We start from the raw sequence: 24,825 nt of genomic DNA, 5'->3' as shown, positions 1-24,825 counted from the left end.
CTTTTGCCTGAAATAAGCCTGGAAGTGCGGTTGGATGGCTGAGGACTATTTAAAAAGAACACAGCCAAGGTTAACCCATGTAGCTCTAGTGTTGCTTTTGAGAGCTTTACTGGAGCACCACTCCCAGGCTGTAGTAATACTTGGCTTTATTTTAAAAAGCATAGACTATAGGTCTACTTTCTTTCAGGCCGCATAAGATTGTAAGCGTTGTGAGCGACTGTTCAGCACTTCATTGAAAGCCCAATGACCTGTTTGCAGGCAACAGCAAAGCTACTGAAGAGCACTCGGTACACACAATACTGGCAGACACTCCTAAAGACAAGCTGTATTTTGTGCAAAGAGGGAGGGTGGACACAGTCCTTTTTTCATTAAAGCCAAAACAAAAAAGTGGAACAAAGTTGAAGTGACTTCTGGGAGCTGAAACTTCCCTCAGATACTCCTGAAGCACGTCGTCGGTGCTATCCGTGTTTGTGTGTCAGGGTTAAACCGTACCAATTAGATAACTCTGCTTCAAAGTGAAGCCACAGGATCACAGAGTCCCTGGTGGAGCTTTGGTGAAGATTTTGCTCAGATCTGTGAGAAGCATCTTAGACCTCTGGCACACAAGAAAGGTATCTCCAGAATGTCACATTATAGAGTGTGTCTGCTCTTGCGCCTGTTTTGCTCTGTTTATATAGGCAGTCTCCAAGGATGACTTTATTTCTAACCCATCGATGGGAGATAGTGGGACAAAGGTATCTTTAATCCTTTCCCGCCTCACTGTACCTTAGGCAGCTCCTGACTTACCAGTTGATATCTTCCAGATATTCTAGTCTGAGCAATCTCTCAACCTGGGAAACCTTCTTGATCAATTTTCCTGATTTTTTATCTCAATGAATATGAGATCTGCTTGTTCTGACACAGAAGATCTGCATGTCCACTTCCTAACCATCCGGGTTATGCATGCCATTCACAAACAGGAATGAACTTTGGCATGACTTGGCACTTTGCATTCAGCTCAACATGCTGATTGTTGTTCTGAGATCTCTTGTTTGCAGTAATATTTTTATTACAGAAAATACTATGCTGGTGAAAACTTAAAAGTTCTTGGATCAAAATGGACAGAAATACACGTCCTTGTTGGATACCAGGCAGGCTTCAGGGCAGACTTGCCCAAAACTTCAGGTCAGAGGAGGGTAGAGTATGGAGTTAAGAAAGCCACAGGGAAAATTATCTCCCCACTTCTTTCACCCTTAGATCTTTAGTGTGAAGTGAATAACGACATGCTGTGTTTCTGTTCAAGTCAGTGAGAGTTTTGACAGGAGGCAGCATGATCCATCTGGAATGAAGAATGTGAAGACCTGTTGTTTGCTGCGCTCCTTGGAAGCCCATTGAGTGTGGTGTGCCTCAGTTTCTTTGTTGGCCATATAAAAAGGATGTTACCAAACTTTCATGGATGGAAAATGTTTTTATATACAAAGCTGTGTTACTGCAAACTGGGGCTGATAGCAGAAGGAACAGTATAGCTTGAATTGCGATTTGTACACTGAAACAATGAGGTACTTTGATTCCCCTCCACTATGAAAGGGGTTTTGTGTACCCAAGTTCATCATCTGCTAAAGGATTCCACTTCACAGGGAACTGCAGATACGCTTAATTATTGCAACTTCACAAACGCATTACATACTAAAAACTCCTTCTTTGAATTGATGAGAGCAATGAATGTACAGTTATCGCCACAGCAGTGTATTATATTTTTACCCTTTTTAACATTCTCTTTCATTTTTAGGAAGTTTTAGAAAGTTCCCAAAAGGGTCAGACACAAGTGTCTGCTCTTCCTAAGCCTATATGTATGCTGTTCCAAAATAAAAGCATGTGTAGCTTTGCTTCTTACTTTGTGAGCCTAAGCCACATTGTCTTAGTTCAGGATACGCAGAGCTGTATGTTTGCTAATAGAGTTAGTGGAGATCCTGTTCCGGCGGCTGTTCTTCCAGGCAGATAGGACAAACCCTGTCCAGTGAAATTAATGGTAAAATTCTCAATTGTTTCAGTGGTACCCTGGTTTCACTCATTAAATTTGGGGACTCTGGTGGGGTTTAGCCTGTCCATGGATGAGAGAAAGGTGGTTATCACCATCCCAGTAGATCTTCCACTTGAGATGGAGAGTCTTCTGTTGCTGAAACAGCCTCAGTGGTGAGACTTGCAAGGAGAGGTGGGAAAACAGAAGCAGAGATTGTCTGTCTGATGAAACAAACTTGTCAGTTCCTTAGGAAGAGGAGAGGTTGGGTGGGAAGAGAACTAGTCCCATTTGCACTTAAAATAATAGAAAGCATGGGAATGACAAATTGCAGTCCTTGGTTCTTCATACTTATCTGAGCTTCTGGGTTTATTTGTTTCCTGTTAATTTTTGCAGTAACTTGTTCAACTGAAATACGTGCTGGACAGGACGATGGTAAGATTTTCTCACTAGCTGTGAAGAGCTGTACACTTCACATCTGAGAAGTTACCGATATAAATGCGAAAGTATATTGTAAACTCTTAAGAACTAAAAAGTTAACTATAGCAGTGAGCAATTCCTTATGACACTTCACAAGGAATATCTCAAAAGTTTGTCTAGTACGGGAATCTGCTTTTTGGATGAAACACATATTTACCATAAGGATCATTACCAACAGAATGCATACGCTTTTCAAAGAATAAAAACTGATGGTCTTTTCTTTCTTCTTCTTTTCAGGCAGCACAAATAGTCCTGATTTCTCTCTTTGAATTGAATACTCCCGAGTTTACCATGTTACTTGGTGCCTTGCCAAAAACATTCCAGGATGGTGCTACCAAGCTTCTGCACAACCACCTCAAGAACTCCAGTAACACCAGTGTGGTGAGAGGCCCTTGTTCTTGCAAACAGCAGAGCCCCAAAGACAGCAGCTCACTGATAAGCGGTTGCAAATGTTCAGTAGCACGAATTATCTGTAGCTGTTGTCTTGAAGCAATATGGCAACAGCGGCTTCTGTTTGTTGCTTTTATAGGCACCGTTAAAACAAAAAACTCAGTTATTTTTAAATTTAACGTAGTCATAACCAGTACAGATTTTAAAAAAAGCATTACTGAGAAACGCGTGAAAGTTGGTGGGGTTTGTGCTTTCAAGTTGGTGCTTTTGAAAATCCTGCCAGTAACGACCTTTTGGCTAAAACAGAGATCCTGATACCACAGGTTTTATGGGCTTACCACTACTATTGAAAGTAGTTTAATAACAGATATATTGTCTACTAAGAAGCTTGCAGGATCTTTGATGTGACCTACAAGGTCTCCTCAGTCTACACCTATTACCTTATGTTTGGTTTTACATGAAACTGTTACATATTTTTATTTCTCTGAAGGAATATGTTAGTAGAGGATTTAAGTGTGCTTCTAAACTTCTTTTTCCCCCAGAGCAGCAAGGATTAGGGTATTTTTGCCTTTTTTTTATGCGGAAGTCTTGTGAAACTTGCTGGAATTTGAACCCTCCTAGCTTTGCACTTCCATAGGGACAAATAGACTTGTGTGTGAGCTAGAACTGCAGCATTAGGCTTCCAGGGAAATGGATAGGATTCTCTAGTACCTTCGATCTTATGTGAAGAGAGTCAGAATTGCGAGCAATTTCTACTCATTTTGCTGTGGTATAAATAATTGTGCAGGCCAGTGGAAAAATGATAAGTTAGATTGCTTGCTTATGCTCCTGACAAGCATAATCAGAATGTTTTAGACAATGCGGAAAATAGCTGCATAATTAAATTGCTAAATTGCCAGGGTAATGGTCTGCATACTTTGGAGCCTGGAAAATAGTATCTGAGAAGCTGGGTAACCTGGTGGACTGATAAACCATTTCTCTGGCAATATTTGCAGGCCGTATGTGTTGCGTAGTTAAAATTGCAGGGTCGGTGGACTGTAGAAAAGCGCACATGTGCTTTCTTTGTCCTCAGAGCAGTACCTTCAAGAACATGTTAATGACTGTTAACCATAGCTGCAGATTTTTTAGGTCAAGAGACAGAAACAAAACTGCACTAAGTTCGTCTAGCGCAAACAAAGGCAATATTTGGACCTGTTGTTGTGTACTCCTGCCTGTGCATTGCAACACATTGCTAATCCCTGTCTTCCTGCTTCTGTGCCAGGGTTCCCCCAGCAATACCCTTGGTCGGACTCCTTCCCGGCACTCCAGCAGCAGAACCAGCCCCTTAACTTCACCTACCAACTGTTCCCATGGTGGACTGTCTCCAAGGTAATGTGGAAGGCTAATTAAACCACTTGCAAAATATTAAAGGATTTCAACACTGCGTGTGCATTTGCAGAATATGACTCACTTTGAAAGCAAAAACAAGACCAAAAGTTTACAGTAGATTGCTCCAAAGGAACAGGGTTTGAACATGTTAATACACGGTTGGTGATTGATTCCAGTGTTCCAGTCCTCATGTTATCTGTGTAATCTTAATGTCTTTTCTTATAATATTAATTTTCTTTCATAACTAGGCCTTCTCCAGAATCAGTTTTGTGGGTTCAATGAAGGTGATGTTAAATGGCAGCATTAGAAATGAGGTCTTGTTGAGGTTGCATATATCACAAAGTATATGATGACTTTCAGGTCAAGGGTTTCAGATTGTGTCTACTTTTTAGGTGTGCCCTTGTGATCAGTAATTCATCTGACTGTAGTACAGTGCTTGTGCTGCTGAGAGAAGTACTGAATCTCCTGTTCCCCTCTTATGCTTTGTGAGGATGCAGAACAAGCAGAGGTGGTGATTGTGTTTAATGCTGAATACCTCTCAAATCACCCTCCTGGCTGCTCACCAGCAGAATAGTGGCCTGATCCTTTGGGCAGCAGGTCTATTGCAACCAGGTGTTTTGCTGAAGCTGCAGATGCTACCCTAGAATACATTGGTCCACTCCAAAACCTTTTATTGAGCAAACATGGACTCTTGGATATTGGGAATGTACACGTTTCGCACCATAAAAACTTAGAGCAGAGGAGATAGGAATGTAAACAGTATGCTCTGGGACCATAGAAATATTGGAGGAAAGTATTAGGTTGTTACCTGGACAAGCTTTGATTCATGCTGGGAAAGCTTAAAAGCTGCTGCTCTTGTCTGCCTGCCCTCCCTCTCCATGGGAGGTCACTTCCCTTTGTCACAGAGGAGACAGAAGGAAACATGTTGGGTGAGGATGGCAGTTCGAAGTCCAGTATAGTAATTTACACTAAAATCTGTTGATCGGCCCTGTTGTGACTTGCTGAACCCTGTCTGGAGGGATGCTTAGACATGTAAGTTCCCATGTGTCAGGAAAAACACAGGCTTTTAGCCTTTGATGAGTAGTTATACTAATTCCAGCAGCATATGAGGAGCACATGGGGTTTCCTGAGAAAGTTTTTGATACCTAAATACATCTTTGTGACCCCTAAATCTGCTGTAATCCAAAACTAGACAGAGGTTGCAAGCCAAGGTCGAGTTGCCTATTATGATTTTTTTCAACAAAGGTTTCATTAAGAAATTAAGTGGTAGAGTTTCAGGGGAATGGTTCCAACCATGTTGCTTCCTTTTTGACTAGTTTGAGCGTTGTTGCCCTCCTGATATCTGTCATGGGAAATTATAAACTGAGATGTCTTCCTGTGGTTACGTTTTGGCTTTGCTGGCCACGTTTGCATGTGGCACCTATTTTAAAAAATCCATGACCTTTTACCATGCTTTTTGGGTTTTGCCATTGGGACACAACTGTGTTTTGCCACTTCATGCACTGCTTTTCAGTTTGTCTTTGCATTCTTCTCACCTCTTGATGTCAGAATGCACATATCGAAATATTGATTAAAGCATTCAGTGTACACTTCATACTTTGCTGTGGTTTTCTAGCATTTTGGGTTTAGGAACTTGACGGGTTTTTTCCCATGTGATATGTTCTCAAGGAATAGTTAGAGAGGGTGTGTAATTCCAGAGCATTCTGCCATTAAGTTGTCAAGACCAAAACTGCCACTGGTGCAGAGGTCCAGGACTTTCCTTTGGGAAACGACCATTCCTTCAATTTTCTGTGGAGTTCTTGGAGATGTTGATCCAAAACTTTAGATGTCTTTTCAAGAAGTGTGTCCTGCTTCCTTGCTGGATTTAGTTATTCAAGAGTGATGTGTAAAAGTTATTCTTCAATGATAGGTGAAGGTGGAAGCTGCTGTAAAAGCCCTTTAAAATATTCAGGGGAGAAGTTCTACTTTTTTTGGTGAGTGACCTGAGCAGTAACAGTAGCCGCAGATTTTTACCATTTGCAGAAAAGGTGGTGGCAAGTACTGCAAATCAGTGGCAGTAGCTTCTGATGCTCTGATGGCCTGCATCCTTCTAGAAAATGTCTTGTGTAGCACAGCTTGAGCATGGTCCCAACAGAACAAGGGAGAATTTACCTCTGTTTCTGAAGAGTACATGTGGTCGTCCTTCTTTCAGAAAAAAGGCTTTGGAAGATGTGCTAACAGATTTCGGGAAGTAGGCTACACTGCAGGATTGCAGTTGTTGGTGTAGATGCTTCTGTGTTGTGTTTCCATTACAAATGCTTGTCATTTGCTATTCATCAGTGGTGCAAAATGTCACTTTTCTCTCTATAAACTCGGAAATTGAGCACACCCAAGTCATTCTGATAGCAGTGTGAAAGGATAAAGATTCCCACAGTTTCTCTGTGTAGCCCTCCTCTGAAACTAGGCTTGGCTTTACGTTTTTATGGGACCCATTGCCAAAGGGTTGTACCAAGGTTGTGTTTGCCCGTTGCTTCCTGGGGTGCTCCATGTGCGGGCTCTGCTTACCTTGTCCATGCCTGTGTCTCATACAGGCAGCCTGAGTGCAGTGGTTTTGAAGATTGTACTTTGCTTTGAATTTTTTCTTGATGCACAAATTGGAGGAATCATATCTGGAGAGGTATATGTTTTTGAGGCTGGGATATGTGCCAAAAGGATAGTTTGGGTCCTGTAGGAATATAGAAATGCTGCTAAGCATAGCTGCTCTCCCATATTACTAATGGTTTGTGAACAATATCCTAAATATGAATCAGCAAGGCTTCATTGATACTGACTTTCTATAGCATGTATGTATGCTGTTGCCCTTAGGTCACATTACTTCTCCCATATTATTGCCATCACAACTGAATTCTAGATGACTGATCTTTTATTTTTTGTGTGTGTGTATTTGTGTGTACGTGTATTTGCGCGCTCTGGATAGATTTTGAATGTTTTGGTTGAACTGGACTTTGCTGATGCAAACAGCTAGTTTGCCTATGCAGATGATAACATCTGCTTAAGTATGCCCTGATGTTAGTGTCTTCAGAAGGGTAACTCTCAGAGGGTGCTTCCAGGGCCTTGGGCAGAGTCCTTCCTTCTGCTGTCATTTGTTCCATCCAGTTCTGCTTCATGATCACTAGAACATATCCACTGCATCTGTGAGTTACTTCTGCATTTGTACCTGCTTTTTTTGTCTTGACAGCTTTAGTTTTGGGGGAGAGGAGTTATGGAGGAAAGAGGTGTTTTCTGAAGAAGAAAAGCAGGGGAGGGCACTAGGAAAGACTGAAAATAATAGGAAAAACCCCAGACTTCTGACTGAGAGGAAAGAATGTTTCCTGGGCAATGCTCAGATGAATGGCTTGAGTTTGTGTTGGACAGAGAAAATTTAGTAAATGATGTAGTATGACAACAAGGAAAATACTGAATTGTGAAGTCCTCCAGTGTAGGAATAGTGTTCTGAATGGCAAATGAACTCCTGTAAACTCAAATGTTACATTCAGGTTGTGAATTTTCACCTAGAATTCTGCAGGAATATTTGAAGGAATATAAAATGAATAGGTTTGCCCTACTCTTTCTGCCTTTATTAGTAGCCCAGAAACCTGTGCGTAGTTCCAATTATTAAAAAAAACCCAAATTTAGTCCTTCAAAGATCTCTAGAGGAAATGCATCAAAATAAAAGGCTAACAATTTTATTTGGCTATGTAAGTTTATGTGCTTGTTTTTTCACTGACAATAGAAAATACCAATAAAAATAAAATTTGACAGTTTCAGTATTAAGTTGAGCAAGGCAGAGCATGGAAAAAGAATTAAAATAAGCCATCCACCTTACACAACAAGGACAAGCCTGCATTGTTTGGTGGCGTGTTCGCAGGTGGGTGAGACCTGAGCTGTGAGACTTCTGATCAGCAGTCTGGGTGTCTTGGTGTATTTCTGTAATAGTTGCATGTAATAGCTCTAGCTTTTGATTGCTGGTTAATGAGTGAATTTCTTGACACCACTCTTCAGAGGAGTTTTCAACTGGCTTTGCTGCTGTTTGCACTGGAGCAATTCTTGACTTGTTTGCCACTTCTGATCTTTCACTTGTGTATACACAAATGTGACTTTCTGAGGCACTGTACTTAAACTTAATAGAAACAAAGTGGTGTCCTGAATACTCCACCAGCTGAAGCATCTATATTCTCATTTAGAAGATGATTTTGAAAATCCATGTACCATGAAGGGAACAGAACAAAAGCAAAGGTTAGACAAATTGGCACAGGGATGGATGCCTTGACCCAAAGGTGCAGGATCAAACAGTAACCAGAAGGAGCTTGTTGAAGTATGATGAGATCTGAATCACCTTAGAGGCTGGTTTCATCCAGTCTTTCCAGGTTTGTCTGCTGAGACCTGGGCCAAGTCCCCAGTGTACGTGATACATTTACACTCTAAACTGACTTTCACTTGCTGCATATTTAGGATCAGTTTGAATCTGGTGAAATAGGATCAGGTCTTAAGCCAAGCAAAGGTTTGCTGATTGTGTAGGGCCTGATTGCAGGCTCTTACAGAGGCACCAGGAGCCAAACTTGACAAGCTACCTTTGGGTGTCTGATAAAAAAATCAACTCCAACTTTCCTTTCTTCCAGGGAAATCCTGTTGCTCGCAAATACCTGCTTAGAGTTTGCATACAGATGTGTGGTCAGGTATTGTTTACTTAGAGCATTTTAAGAGTTGTTTATAGAGGGTATATCCATTTGTAAAATGTACTGGTTAGTACAAGCAGGGACTATTTTTGTATGAACCATATCATGATGTTAGGAATAAAAGTGGAAATGAATAATAAAGGCCAAAACAATGACTTGTGAGGCTCAATGGAGTATTCTTGTTTAATTTTGTTTCTATTAATTTTTTTCTCTCTCTCCAAGGCAGCATGACAGCACTAAGCCACTCAGATTATAGTTTCTTTTTTTTTTTCCCTCTCCTTTCTCTGTTTTTTCTCTCTTTCGTTTCTCTTCTGATCACGGCAGTCGGTTCTGGGGTTGGAGTGCAGATGGGCTGTCGAAGCACCCCCCTCCCCTTTCTCAGCCTAACTCCATCCCCACTGCTCCTTCCCACAAGACTTTCAGACGCTCTTACTCTCCCAGGTAACAAGCTACCTGTTAAACCAACTTGTCTGAGGTGTCACAGTATTATTTACCTTCCACACTGTGGGATTTGTTCAAACGTGGGAAATGATTTGCAGAGGCTTTGGTTGGAAAAGGAAAAGAGATGATGATGGCTTTCAGAGAGTGGAGGTGGCAGGCAGCCGCTTGCTTGCTGCTTGGGGAAAATGCAGCATGCAAGTGGGGGAAAAAAAAGGGGATTTAGCCAGACCCTTCCTCCCCACCAAGTTCCTGAATGGGTGTACATTTCACAGTTGGCTTCCAACGCAGAACACAGTTGGTGAGCACTTTTGGCAGGCACTGGTTGCGTTATAGCATGGGCAAGGTCTTTCAACTTGGCTATACTGTGCAAGTGACACATGAGTACTTTCAAACAGGCAAATACAGCTCAGCAGTGATTTCACATCTGCAGCAGTGAATATCCATAGAACAATGAGGATGAAGCTTGCATGTATGATTTCACCAGCTGCTTGCACACTGTGACTGTGGAACATTTTAGAAATTTGTAGTATTGAAATTAAAATTGTCCTTACCACAAGATTTAGAGGTTACCGATCATTAATTTTGACGTCTCTTCCTCCTCCTGTGCCCTCACATTTTGTTCCAATCTGCATACAGATCTTCAGTCAGTATAGTGGACTAAAGCTGTATACTGGTTTTATTCAAAAAACCCTTCTGAATACAAATTTAATTTGTCAGACCTCTCTGTTAAAGTCCTTGGATTTTTTTTAAGTTTATACCCTGACAACAGGTTTTCTGTAGATATGGTTTCTCCTGATTTAAATACATGTATTACCTGAGGAAGGACTATAATATAGTCTGTCCTTGAATCAAGAAGTTCCTAATGAGAAACTATTGAAAGAACAGCAAACAAATTGTTCTTTGAGTGCTCAAAATCTGGGAATCTGTGACAGATTTTCTCTGAGAGAGAAAATTGAATCCTGTAGTCCATACCTCTGTGAATACCTGCAGAATTAAAACTTTAAATCAATGTTCTTACTCTTCTAGGACACTAAGATATCTGCGGAAGAGATCCGTGTTAGTTTTTGGAGGTAAAATAGTTGAGAACTTTTTTCCTCCTTTCATTAGCTGACACCAAGGTTTGGAATAATTTGACGTATATTCCAGCCCAGAGCCTGAAAGTGCAAGGAACTGGGTTACTGTGTACTGCTTGAGGATGCTACACTGTTGATTACTTATGCACAGTTTGGATTGGAAACTGAATAATAGTTTATGGAAGTAAAATGTGTTTTATGTCAGACTGGAAAGCTGCCAAATTGTGTTTTGATAAACCTGTAGAGAGCTGCATTGTCTTAGTGCAGCAGAAGATGGAAAATAATGTTGTGACATCCCTAAACGCTGCTCATCTCTACTCACTTCTTATTCATCCTGTGACTTTCCTCTAGTTTTCTGCATGGGTCAAATTTTTTTTCCCCTTTTGTGCCTTTTTTTTTTCCTGAAAGGTGGGTGTAGTTCCATTTTAGTTTTTCATTCCCCCCATCATGTTGTCTGTGAAGTATTCCAGCTCACATACTGTCAATAGACATGTGTGTTCACATGTAGAGTTTTCGTTCATGTAGGACACAGCCATAATGTGATCTCCTACACAGGCTTACTCTTGACATATGAAATCACTGGATTCTTTAGATTTTTATTAAAATGTGGTTTCGTGCTTTGAAAAATAGATCAGATCGGTGGCTCTTTGTTGAGAAATTGCCTTAGTCCTTTAGCATTGCAGAGCCTGTACTTTGATCTATTCTTTGGTAGCAGTGTAGAGCAAAATTCATCTCTGAGGAAAGAAGCAATGATTTTAGCTGAAGATTTAGTGTCAGTATATCTGTGATTATTTCTTGGGTTTTTTGCCATGGATTTCATTGTGTGACCTTTGGTAAATCATGTCCTCTCTCGGTGTGGGTACATGGGTATAGTCATATGTGTACCTTCTCGAATGGTGGTTTCATTCCTCACTTAAATATTGTATGAGGAATCCCTTAAGACCTATGAATTAAACGTGCTTGAGCTCAAAATTAGTATTTTTGAGATCATATGAAACAAAGGTTGTCCTATCCCTGCCGGACACTTATAAAGAATCTAAAAACCACCTTCACTTTTGTCTGGAAAGCCATCACAGTGCATTAGTGTCATTCAGCTATCTGAAAAGCCCTAAATACTTCAACTTCTGTATGTTTATAAATAGCCCTTGTTTCCTGGTCTTGGTCTGTTCTTTAAGTGGTTTCTCCTTCTTCCTGGCCTGACAGACACTGTTTAAAGTTGGGGAGTTGTTCTTTGGTTTCTTTGCCAGAATACATGGTGCTGATGCTTGTGTGATCGTAGAGCGAGCGCGTTGCTTGGGAGCCAGGGATTATGGCTATTTTCAGTGTGTTAGTCCCGAAGGAATCGGGCAGCACCAATCTTATCCTCTGTCTGAAGTTCCTGAATTTCTTCCAGGAAAAAAAAGTAGTGGTTCTAGATATTTAACATTCTACTTCTAGTTCTATTGAAAATAATAGCTGTGTACCCAGGATTCAGAAGGGATTTTCTGGTTTTTATTTTTTTCCCATCCACCTCACAGGGAATCTTTTCTTTTGTGGAAAAGGATCACAGCTCTTTGTTCAGCTGTCCTCCTCCAAGCCCATCCTGTCATCCTTCCCCAACTGTTAAGAAATAGTAATTCACCCCCCGTAGGGAGCCACTTCTTGCCATTTATTGACAAACAACTTGATGTAAATGTCTCAAATTCTTTTGGTTTATTTGCTTCTTGATCCGAGATACCCCCAGAGAATTTGTTCTCAGTTACTGGGTTGCTTCATTAAATCTCTCTTGGAAAATTGATTGTCGTGCAAACTCAACTTCTCCTCCTAGATAAAGCAAAGCCCTGCCAATAATGACTTTTCATTTTCTCCAAGCTTGTAGGAGCTTCTCTTCTTAGCCACATCTTTTCATATCATCTGCCCTTACACGCCAGGCATTTTTTCATGGAACTTAATTTTGGATAACTCCTCAAGGAATCCAAAAACTTGTGTGGCTTTATGCTGCTGAGGAATTTTTAAGCAACAGACAGACTGCAAGAAGGCATCAGATTTGAGTGAGAAAATGCCCAAACTTAGGTTCAATACTGAAATGCATCTTTTATCAAGACGTCATGCAAGTGGTTTTGGTTTTACTACTCTATAAATGAAAATGGGAAATGTTAGACTAAGGTTTACATCAAGATACATTTTCTTTTCCATTTAAATCTATCACATTTGAATCCATTGATAGAATATATTTGATATATTTGAACCTTAAATTTCATTGATTTCATTTCCACCAGCTGTCACAACCCTTTGAGTTCTCATAGTGATTGATTTTCTTTATTTTCCTCCTTAAATAACACCATTACCCTGCTGGGGATAGGGTTTTTTTTGGTTTACAGAAGCTAGCACGCTCACTGCTGTGGAATGTAACAAACAGTGGACCTCATTTTCCCTCACTTACAGCAATGTAACACCACTGATTGCAGTGGAGCCTCTCCTAGATTTAGCCCTGTTTGAGGGGAGACTCAGACCCAGAGTCTGCTTTGATTCCATCCATGTTTTGTTACAAGTCACTGTTAGAAAAGGTACACCAAATCATCTGTCTTCGACTTGGCATTGTTTTTGTTAAGTCAAGAGCGGATTTCAGTTTCATATGTAACATTTCATATACGTTTGGTCTTTAGTATGCTGGATTATGACACGGAGAACCTAAATTCTGATGAAATCTACAGCTCTCTTCGTGGAGTCACAGAAGCGATTGAAAAATTTAGTTTCCGTAGTCAAGAGGACCTGAATGAGCCAATCAAACGTGATGGAAAGAAAGACTGTGACATTGTAAGTATTAATATCCCTGGATAGGTGAAATTTTAAAATGTTGTGTTCAAACCTGGCTTTGGATTGTTCGTGTACAAAATCCAGTTATTCCTGCTGTATTCTTGCAAGTATCTTCGACTTATTGGTTGTTAACTTCTTATACCTAAATTATGGGGTCCCACTAATGCAGTCCCTTGCTCCCTTTGAACTCTAGCCTCCTGTGAAATGTGCTCACTGGGTTTCTGTAGGAGCCTCATGTATGAAGGAAACAGTGCTAGTGTTCCTCAGGCTCAGCGTGGCTCAGTGATGGCTTTGTCGTGGAGTGTGTGTAGTCATGTCTGCAATGGGAAATGTTAGTTCTTAAAATGCATGAGTGGTTTCCCTCACAGGCTTATTATTTCATGTATAGGAAGGACCCATAATCACTTTGAGTGCACAAGTCACATGATACCTTATGCTGCATGAATAGTTACAGAAATATCTACCACGTGAGATGCCATTTGTTTTAATTAAATACATAGACTTCAAAATTTATGGGAATCTTAAACAATGATCCTTATGGGTCCCTTCCAGCTTGAGATATTCTAGGATTCTATGACAGTTTTGCTTCCTATCTGGACAAACAAGTTTAGGTTAGTAGATTAAGTTAGCCTTCAAAGCTGAAAATGCTTGGTCTGAGATTTTTCTTTGGGACCCTTCTATTGTTCATTTCATGTTAGCTTGCTAAGCATCATCCAGTCTCCTGTCAGTGGGTTGCAAAGTTTCACAAGGAGGATGTTGCTTTTGCTTCCTTTCCCTTTCTTAGCAAACTGGTCCATGTTCCAGAGTTTATGATCTTTGCCAGCTTGTGCAGTTGTAGCAATATTAACTTAGATTTAGGAAAGTTAGCATAGCTTTTTGCCCTGTGATCATGAGATATTTTTGGAAGAGTTGTAGTTAGAGAAAGGAAAGAGGTGGTCATCTAAGTTTTACTGAAGTATTACGTACATGTAAATGATGCTATGCCTCTTCGTGTTGGTGGGTGAACTCCAAAAAAGCTACAGCTTCCACAGAATTTGAATAGTCTCATGTCTTTTCTGTCTGATCCCCCAGGTGTCTCGAGATGGTGGCCTCGCTGTGCCTACCAGTGATGTCCGTGGAAGCAGTGACATTGTGGAAGGCGGAAGGATGGCTCTAGATAACAAAACCTCCCTACTTAACACCCAGCCTCCCCGCTCCTTTTCAGGGCCACGTGCTCGAGAATATAACCCCTATCCTTATGCCGACACAATTAACACTTATGACAAGACCGCCCTGAAGGAAGCAGTGTTCGATGATGACATGGATCAGCTTCGGGATGGTTTGTATCAGCGTATCTCATAAAACTGCAGGCAGCTTGCTCTGTTTCTGGTATATTTGTGTATGGGTAGTGCTCTCAGATACATGCCTGCCCATGCATATGTTGTGTATTACTTTGCACCTGAGTCAAGGCTTGATACGAAATACTCTATGTTCTCATGTAACAGCAGAAGCTGATCTGTGGCTGTGGAGAAAATGTTATACTGCAGTTTTAATTTTTGTTTGCCTAGATTTTCTCACAAACTAGTCCCTTAAGCATCTAAATGCATCTGCAGGGACACTATTTTGGGGACCTTCCATTCTTTGACTGAAACATCTCACTCAATAGCTTGTTGTTACTGAGTGTTTCCCTTCATTTAAGTGATGCTACACCTTAGCTTTATTCTCTTGCAGTACGCTGATGAGTCACTGTACGTTGATCTAAAGGTCATCCGTGTGATTGGTGGTTTTGGGTGTGTGTGTCTGGGAGAAACTGCGGCAGTTCTCGTCTTGTAGAAGTAATTATTGGATGAAATTCAATTGTCATCTCTTCCTGGTTCGTTAGAAGCCATGTGCAGATTAATGAGCTGTGTTATGAACTCAGGTGAAAATGTGGGCTAGTCGGATTCTCCTGCCTGCTTGACTTAGGCCACCTGGAATTTAATGCATTTTTGGGGTGCCCCTTGTTCTGTGCACTTTGTTCTATAGAGGGTTAGTAACCTTGGCATCTTTGATCTCCCCCCCACCCCCCCTCCCCGCTTCCCCAAATGGTTTGCTGCCATTTGTCCTAGAAGTACCCATCGACCATTCAGATTTGGTGGCTGATCTTCTGAAAGAGCTCTCCAACCACAATGAGCGGGTGGAGGAGCGGAAAGGAGCTCTCCTGGAACTGCTAAAGATCACAAGGGAAGATAATCTCGGAGTTTGGGAGGAACATTTCAAAACCATTCTGCTCTTGCTGCTGGAAACGCTTGGAGACAAAGATGTGAGATGTAGATTTTTGTCTTAACTCTCCTGTACACTGCTTCATCTGGGGTGATAGTTCCTTCACACTAGTTGAAATGAAACCTGCTGTGTTTGTACGGCATCTCATCAGTGATGATGCACTGCTTGTTTTTTCTTTTGAAGGTTGATGACTCTGCTTTCATTTTCAGTGTGTTCAATAGTGAATTTTAAGCTACTCTGAAGTGTCCCAGTTTTCCCCTTCCCTCCGGAGTGTTAGTAACAAATAACTAGGAAATTGAGCTAGAATCAGAAAACAAGGTACCTTCTAATCTCGTACAAAAACTATCAAGATTTCAAAAGTTTTTCTCTTCCAAGCTAGGATGAAGTTACAAGCTCTTAACTATATCATACCCATTCCCAAAAAAAGGAGAATAAAGGCACCCTAGAATAGATTAATTTCCCGCCCCCCCGCCCCGTGTGGTTTAAAGATCCAAGCTATTAGATCTCATGGGATGGATCTCTGTCTCTTGCAAAAATGTCATCAAGAACAAACTGCTTAATCATAGCGTCATCACACCTGTATCAGAAGATATGGTGGCTTTATCTAAGTACATGTGAATTGTGCTACTGCATGAATTTTGCAGATGAATAGTGAAGGACATGCTTCAAAGGCTGAGTGTAGAGTAAAGTAAGTACTCCTCTGCTGAAATGACAGAATCTATTTGGCATGGCCACAGGCCAAAAATTTAATATAACAGTTATGAAATTGAAGCAGGTGTTATAAATCCCTTCTGCTAATGATCTTTTGATATAAAGGATTAACACATAGGTCAGTGTTGACTACAATGACTGACTGTTCTTGAAAGTAATTTCCTTAGGAGTTACAGGAAGAGAGTCGATTTTACTGCATTACTACATGAGAAACATCTTTGTTGCATGGATGGAGCCCTGTTTGATGTCTGCAAAGCTAAGCAAAAGAAGAAGGGCAAAACAAATCTGATCTGAGCTTCTTTGTAGATTCATGTAATGCAGACATGCTGCTTTGGGTACAAATTTGTACTTTATTGCCAAAAGAGTACAGAATTCAACAAAGTAGAGTCATTCTGATTCTTTCTTATATCTGTGTCAACAGTTGTTTTATGTGAACTGTTGTGTAAAAGCAAGCAAGGAGACCAATTCTGAATTTTAGTTATATTGATTACAATGCTCGCTCCACTGGAGCTGGTAGAGTGATATAAGATTTCTGGTGGTGTAGGGAGCCATGAGAATTTACTTCAAACTATAGTTTTGAGAAGTGAATTTTTTCTAATGTGGATTTCTCTTGACACAGCATTCAATAAGAGCCCTGGCGCTGCGAGTCCTGAGAGAGATCTTACGGAACCAGCCAGCAAGGTTTAAGAACTATGCCGAGTTGACCATCATGAAAACACTGGAAGCACATAAGGATTCCCACAAGGAGGTGAGTGAGCCTTTCAGTGTTGCTGCTGGAAAGCAATATGGACCTGCTGAAGAAATGTAGGAACAGTGAGATTTAACAGGCAAACACATTGACCCATCTTGACAGTAGAACAAATTGATATTAAGTCTCCCAAGTATGAAAAGTTAGGATTTTTATGTGCTGAGGCAGGGAGGAAAAAAGTTGAGACTGACAGAGCTGCTTCAGTGGATTTGGAGCTATCTGGAATTGTAGGCCACTGTTTATCAACTTCCCAGGATTTCCTTGCTCTATCTGGGAGAGGCTGAAACCCTGTAGTAGAAAAGCGCATGTTTAATAATAATTTTGCGGAGCACACTGGGGGCACTGTGTTCCCTCCGTCTGTATGAGTAAGGATAAGAAATGTACTGGAGAACACAAAGCCCATGTTCAAGCAGAATTGTGTGTGAAAACTTAACGGTGAATATTGGGCCATAATGGTGAAATTGGGCCATGATGGAGAATTGGGAACTGGTAACAGGAGAAAATGGACAAAGAGTCCATGCTGCTGAAAAAGAAGCTGGGGCAGAGGAAGAAGCAAGAGGAAGAGTGAATTGCATTTTCCTTTTGTGAGAGAACTTGTATGTAAAACTGAAAGTATTCTTCTGGAGTAAAACAAAAATAAAGGGATATGATAATAACATTTGCAGTAAATAAATTCAAATTACATTTAAAGTCAGTCTTTGTAGATTGACTTCCAAGCTGGATCTTTTAATCTACCTTGTGCATGTTGCAAGTTTGAACTAAACCTTGGAAAGTGCCACATGAATTTCTCTATATGACTGTGATGGCTTTGTTACCAAAGTTCTTGCTTTGAAATCTAAGACACTTACTCTTCTCTGCAAGAGGCTTGTCCTAAATAGCAATTTTAGGCATCTCCGTCTGGAGAGCTTTGGCCATGAAAAAGATCATTGTATAGATCAGACTGCTCCAGAGCATTGCGTAACTGGCACAAGGTTATGTTAGCTGTGCGTAGCAGAAACTGTACTGTTTAAAAATCAAAACAACAAAACAAAAAATACCTTTAGGGAAAGAAACTAACAGGGTGGATTTCTCTAAAATGTAAAAGTAGAAAATGTTTAATCCTTTAGTGAATGAGGACTGCTGTACTCTGCCTACCTTCCTCTCCTTGATTTAGAGCCTTTGCGCTCCTGTCATTTTCAGTTCAGAGTAATAAGAAGCAGTTGTAAATTGATTTCCTGATAAAGCAGTCAGACAAAACATTGTGTTCTGAGGGAGTGCCTTTTATTGGCAAGTTTTCCTGGTTGCATACTTCTCAGCTCACCTTGACTCAGTGCCCTTTGTATTTTTTTTCTGAGAGTCCTCCAAAACTGCCATTTCTAGCAGGACCTTTCCAGATTGTCTCTGGCATTGTTTTTAATGCCCCTCAAAACTCACTGTCCTTGTGGGACTGGTGGGTTTTATAGAAATCAAGCAGAACGTTGAAAACATGACTCTTCATGCTTCTGTACTCCCCACACTGTGTTCTTCAAGCTTGTGGTATGGAAAGGTTCTTCAGGATTTGCATGAGGTGCCTCCTGAGGAAAAGCAGAGAAGAGTTAAGTCTTTACTACAGAGGAAGCAAAGCTCAAGCCAGGAATGAAGAGATGTGAGTTCTGGCGCTTCTTTATAGAAGAATAATTCTGAGCTGTATTGCTATCAGCAAGTAGCTGCTGTGCTGTACATACCATTGTAAATCAAAGGCATGCTTTTGCATAGCATCTTTATGATTTAAAAAATCATATTTGCAACTGCTGCAATGAGACCTTTGGGTGGCAGTTGTTATAGCAGGATGTTGCAGGTGTATTCCTACTTTACTATCTGTTGCTAAACAGTTGCGTGGGCATCTGTATTAAGTGGTGGCACTAGTGCTGGATTTTTCATTCTGTGTATGTGTTTTTTCTGATCCCTGTGATCCCCGTGTAAATGAGGCTCTCAGAACCATGATGCAGCCCATGAAAGGCATCATGTCTGTCAGTCATTTGGGAATATCAGCATTCATGAAGTTAAGAAAGGTTTCCCAACCTGCACTTGGGTATCTACATGAGCTAGGCTAAAGATATACTTGAGAATATGCTTTAGGTATTTTTACCTGTAGTGGAGGCTTGCTGATTCAGTTAAGTCTGTGAAAAATTAACTGAGAGTCCGTTTGGGCATGGCTCAGTTGGTCAAACTCATAGCCCTGGGCCAGAAGGTCACAAATTCCCATCCTGTGGTGGCCCTCCAGCTTGTTCTCAGTGCTGACTTTGCAGCACTGCTCTCTCCAGGAGGGGTGGGGGAGCTGCCCTTTGGCTTGATCCCACTGAGCAGCAGATTAAGTGAAGATTCACCAGTTTGTGATTGAAGGGCACTTTCAAAAAATAGCTGAAGAAGGAAAGGCAAGGGAAGATCTCAGTGGTCTGTTCTACAGTTTTCTTTTTCACTAAATCAGAGCAATATTAAGGGCAGTGGTGTACCGTCCTTAGGCTACATAAAATAAAATCTTCCTCTGTACTGTGTTAACTACTTTGAGGAAAGCTGCTATGTAATTTGGTTAGGAAGGTCTTAATCGATGTGCTAGTAATGCTCTGATAGGTTTTCACTCCAGGGTTTGTTATGTTTCTGGGCTGCTTCTGCCTTGTACTAGAAGACAGGAGTAATCCTGATTCATGGTTTGAGATCCTTTGGCACACAACAGGGTGCATAAGTCAGCAGAAGATGACTGTTTTGAATGAGCTATATCTGTTTCACTCTTACTTACCTTGGGGACTACTAATTTCCCTGTTATTGCTCCCATTTTCCGTTACATATGGCCTATGGAGAATCCGTTTAAGTGATCAAGGAAAAAGGAAAGAGTTTGAAGAGGAGAACAGTACAGAACTGTTAATCTTGGGTACCACCTCCAAGAAGTCATTTTACTAAGAGGCAGTTCTTTGGAAAACAAAAAGAAGGTTCGTTTGTCATCCCGAATTCCAATATTGCTGCTGGTCATTATGACCAGGAGGGATCAAATAATAAATTATAACCAATGTATTCACCACCTAGCAAGTACCACCACCCCTCCTCTGTTTGAGTACCGATATCTAGTTAAAGGTTCAGTCTGAGACAAAAGGGTCTGTGGTTTTATTCCAGATTATGTAACTGGAAGTATCAAAGCAGTGTTGGCATAGCTGGGTATCTTGGGATGCCTGGATAATTGGCTGTTTTTCTAAGTCCGAGCTGAAGTCTTTAGACAATTGAATCTTTGCCATGGGTAGAACTCTTCTGCTTTCTGTTGCTGAAGGCAAGGTTTAGGATCAGCAAAGCAGCACAGCTCTTCCCAGGGACACAGGAGAGGAAAACTTGGTATATGGAGTTGGATGCTGAGTCGCGCCTTGTTGTGAATGCAAATGCAGGAGATTCGCAAAGCACAGACCTCAACAGGGGTTCAAAATTAATGTAACCCTAGGCTACAGACTAGAAGACTTTGGGTTGGGATCCATCCTTAGTTTGCATTTTGTTAACTTCAGCCTGTTTGTATGCTGTTTGTAGTATAACAGTCTATTCAATGCCGTTGATTTAATGGGGTGATGTGAAGAGTCAAGCCTGCTTCAGTCATAACTGTAAATATTTATGGGGGTTGACGTGTAAATGCCTTTCACTTACTTTTGGAGCATTAGAACATAATTGAAGTTGTGGACAGTATTAAATCTTGTTGATTTTTATCACTCTTTGTTTGGAGTTATTTGGAAGAGAACCATCTTTCTGTTGCCAATTAGTTAATATTAACTCATTTGTTCCAGTGGAGTTACTCACTCATAACTAAGGAGAGATGCTGCCTGCTGACCCAATACCATTGATAGGACATTGCTTCAGATTTATACCAGCAAAATGAGTATAAGTTCTTATTATTGAGTATATTAAAACAGAAATAGTTCGTTGTCTTGGGAAATAGTTACAAAACATCTTTTCAGTGAAAATCATAGGATAGCTAATTCCCTGCTTCTGTCTCTGCCACTCTTTTTCTCTGCCACTAAGCCTATAGACCTAGTGGATGAGTATTTTCTGTGTGTATGGAAAGGATATTGTGCCATGTCTTAAATATCTAATTTTGGTCTTTTATTATCTGGAAGGTCCATAAGCATAATTGAATGTAACATTCTTTGTTGTAAACCTGTGAAAGAGAGTGGGAAAAAAGAAATCACAGCTATCCATTTACTGTAGATAATTGTTACTATCTTGCTGAGGTGCTTTTAGACTGGCCTCTGACCTTTATAAGATGATTTGCAGCTGTCCTCTGATGGTATGATCTGTGTAGGTTTCTGCAAAATGTAGTGCACTAAAGAAGAAAAGCACTAAATGATCACAGTCTTAAAGGTTAATTGCTATATAGTCCATGCTGGAAGCTGCCAAGCACTGCAGCTTGGCAGTTGTTGATGTTTCATAGTATATGTTTATGTGGCTTTTCTAATTCCCAACATATTTGAAATTTTCAGTGCACAGGAGAAGCAGTCTAATCTACTTCATCTCCTCTGAATCCCTTATAAAAATCACATTGTTTTTTCATCTGCTTAGCACTCCCCATTGCTGCGTCCCCTTCCTGCTTTGAAACCAAGTTCTTAATTGTTTGTTCCTGTCTGGATCAGACTGCAAAGCCTTCAGGGATGGGAGTTTGCCTGGCTAGGTATTGGTAAGCCTCTATCCCCTCCAGCTTAGATTATGCAGGCTTTAAGTACCCACCTCTAGATGGCAAAAATTGGCTCAAAAACATAGCTGCGTGCTTTGTAAGCCTGAAAGCAAAACCTTGTTCTTTTGCTTAATGAACTTCACTGGCCCTCTGTGTGTTTCACAATAGCATACAAAGCCTCCCAAGTTTTCAGTGGAGTTTTACCTATGCTGCCTCATCCTCCACGAGTTTCTGCAGAGACGGTGCAACTAGCAGTCGTGGCAAAGTACTCCAGCTTATCGTCCTACATACAGCTCTCATCTAGGTGTACAGTTGCTGCTCTGCTGAGATCCCAGCATGTTACGCTGATGCCCTGTGTAGCCTATGAAACTGGCATGTTCTGCCGTAGGTCAGTCAGGACATACATTTTTCTTTCCTTATTTGTCTGTAGTTTGTGTCACTTCAAAGCAGAAATGAAACCATCAAAACCTTTTAGAAAGCTGCTGCATATTGACCAAGAGCAGATTACCACAGCCATCAGGCAGCAAGCAACATCTGTAATGCACTGAGAGTAATAGCTGAGCAGAAGAAATTATGCGGAGGAGATGGAGTCTTGGTTCTGGCTGTCTTAAGCGAACAGGATCCCCTGGCTGCAGTGCATTGTGAACCGGGTAAACTAGTGGGAATTGTCATCCAAAGTTTGTGCAGCAAATTTTGTAGAACGTTGATGATGCCAATGTGCTTTTCGAGTAACAGAAAGAGATTTGTGACAGGTGGCTGTCTTGATCACGCTCTTCCTAATACTGCACATCAGCAATATCCCCTCCCATTGAAATTGGAAAGCATTTCACGTGCGTATTCCTGGGACGGCCTAACCTGTTACTTTGAAGATCACTCCTAAGCATTAAGGAAGACATTGTTAGAGGTGAACAGCCTACCTGTGTGCTACACCTCTCTGGCTTCATGCATGTGAATATGGTTCCTTCCTTAAAGCAAACTGGGTGGAAGTATAACCATTTCTCTCTTTTGGGAGACTCACTGGAAAGGTCTTAATGCACCACAGATGGCTTCCAAGGAACCCACCAGCAAACACAGCTTATGTTATGCCAGCAGAAGTCAGGCTGAATCTAGTCTCTAGCGTGTAGAGCGTAAGGTAAGCATTTAGAAAGGAGAAAAACCTGCTTCTTTAAGGCAAAGTGCTATCTTTTAGATCTGCATTCCTGGGCTACCTGCCCTGTGTTGAATGATATCGCACTATCCCAAGCCATAGTTTGCTCTAAGCTTTTACTGGGAGGTAAAATAATGTTTGTGACATACCTTACACACAGCTTAGTGTCTGCCGGCTTTCTCTAGTGCTTCATAGCCACCCTTTTGAACTTGCTTCTTCCAGGTACCATCATAATTTGACAACTTTGCTAGTTTTCTTTCATATTTCTGAGATCACTGAGAATAATTATATTGGGTCAGACAAAAAGTTTGCTTCACTTGGTATCCTACCTGACAGCGACTAGCAAGAAGGAAGCTTCCTTGATGATGTTAATGATGCTTCCCTGAGGATCCTTCCTTAATGATGCTTCCCTGAGGATGTCCTCCCTCCTTCCAGTGGTCTGAAGCTGACAGCCTTCCCATGCTAATGGTTCTGCCTGCCTCTCTGTGTATTTTGGCCTTTGTTTTTTCTTCAGTAAACTTGTTTAATTTTTAATCCTCTTGTGACAGGGAGCATGTAGTGAACAGCACCCTTTCTTTTTCTCGAATTTGAAGGAGGCATTTCATAGTCACTACTTCTTGTGTCTGCTGTGAGTATGAGCCATTCCTGTCACTTCCCGGTGTGTATCTGTTGATCTTACCTCCAAAGATGGGAGGAAGACCTGTTGCTTGGTGCTGTTTGCTCATTTCTCCCACTCCTTTTAAGATCGTTTCACTCTGCTGGTCAGGTTGAAGCCCTGATTAAAAAAGATTTTTGATTTTTTTGATATTGCGTGGTATGTATAATTTGCAAGACACAAGTGTTGTGCCTCACGGCAAAATATCTTTGCTAAACTCTGTTATAATGGCATGTTCTTGTTGCCAAATGACCTGGCAGTTTGTATCTTTTGATAATGCACTTCCCTCTGTGTGGGAATGCTGCTGATTTCTCTGGCATTACCAGGTCAGCGGGACTCTGAGCACACTGTGGAAGTACTCAGAGCCGTGCTTTCCCTCGTGGGATGTGGAGTCAATCTGGGTAGCTGAATGTTTTAGTCTGCCAAAGCCAGAAGGAAAGACCTTTTGGACAGGACTGGTACTTGCATTGCAGACTGGTGACATTCAGCTGTCTGTGCCAGCAGGGATGAGCTCGTCCTTTTTGGCTCACTCTCAGCTGGTATTGCCCTACCCTTTCCTACACCCTGTGCCCTGCCGGCCCTTTCCAAGGGTGCCAGGAGCTAGTTACCTGAAGAGGCTCTGATTCAAGCAAGCATGTAAGCACACGCTCGAATCCCATTGACGTCAGTGAGACTTTAGCATGTTATTAAAGTTAAACATATGCTTAAGGGGTTTGCTGAAGTGTGGCTTAGATGCAGATGCTGTCTGCCAGATGTGCTCTCGGAAGACTTGGAATTCTCCCTGGTGGTGTCGCATTTACAAGCTAATATCAGCAGGAAGCCTACTGGACATGTGTAATGTGTCCTTCTGTATTCAGAGGGAAGGCACTTCAGGGAGACGTGATGTGAAATACCGAAGTGCTGTGCAAGGGCAGCCAGATCCTTGCTCGAAATGGCCAGCTTTGCTGAAGGAGAACTTGCAGGGGCATAAATAAATCCCGCAGCTTTACAACTTTTCTTGCTGACCTTATGATGCGCAAAATATGTGTGACCTTTGTTGCTATTTGAATCCTGGCTCCTTTTGTGAAAAATTTCAGCTGTGTTTTAACCCCTTGTGCTTGGAACTGGTAACAGGCTTTTAAAAAAAGGTTTTGTCTCATACACTTGCCTCATACCTGCAACTTAATGTGCATGGTAAACTTCATGCACACAGGATGTGGAGCTGAAATGCGGATAGAATTACTCAATGAATTTTTTGCCCACTCCAGTACTGTTTAAAGTTTACAGTAGTGTATTTGAGATCAGAGTCTGACTGTAAGTGCCTAGTAAAATATTGTTACTTTCTTATCAAGTAGGATACCAGGAGGATTTAAGCTTAAAAAAAAAAAAATTTTTTTTGTAAGTTGTGATATATTCAAGCTTTTCTTTCTCAGAGTGTCTGTGAAA

The 24,825-nt window shown here is 41.1% G+C and overlaps 1 protein-coding gene and 1 long non-coding RNA gene across 12 annotated transcripts in view; one reads left to right on the top strand and one right to left on the bottom strand.

Annotated features, from left to right (window-relative positions):
* Nucleotides 1–24,825, top strand: part of CLASP1 (cytoplasmic linker associated protein 1) — a 184,605-nt gene that overhangs the window by 147,670 nt on the left and 12,110 nt on the right. For 4 of the 11 annotated variants that reach the window (XM_087733992.1, XM_087733991.1, XM_087733988.1 and 1 more), the window contains 6 exons: nt 2,714–2,857; nt 4,128–4,234; nt 13,088–13,238; nt 14,310–14,556; nt 15,329–15,519; nt 16,810–16,938. In XM_087733992.1, the coding sequence (XP_087590118.1) occupies nt 2,714–2,857; nt 4,128–4,234; nt 13,088–13,238; nt 14,310–14,556; nt 15,329–15,519; nt 16,810–16,938 (969 nt within the window). Of the gene's footprint in view, nt 1–2,713; nt 2,858–4,127; nt 4,235–9,252; nt 9,370–13,087; nt 13,239–14,309; nt 14,557–15,325; nt 15,520–16,809; nt 16,939–24,825 lie in introns of all 11 variants that reach the window. The other 7 variants (XM_087733990.1, XM_087733989.1, XM_087733987.1 and 4 more) reach the window with 3 other exon arrangements.
* LOC148052374 (uncharacterized) lies at nt 16,851–23,195 on the bottom strand. Its single transcript, XR_015699150.1, has 3 exons — nt 23,075–23,195; nt 18,239–18,491; nt 16,851–16,984 (listed from the first exon to the last, which is right to left on the bottom strand). It is a non-coding gene; the product is annotated as an uncharacterized LOC148052374 (long non-coding RNA).

Source organism: Nipponia nippon, unplaced genomic scaffold (genome assembly GCF_047370975.1).
Source record: "Nipponia nippon isolate SJK-2023a ecotype South Korea unplaced genomic scaffold, ASM4737097v1 scaffold_5, whole genome shotgun sequence".
NCBI lineage: Eukaryota > Metazoa > Chordata > Aves > Pelecaniformes > Threskiornithidae > Nipponia > Nipponia nippon.
Note: the sequence above shows the minus strand (reverse complement) of the source record. Positions and strands in the feature narration are given on the sequence as shown.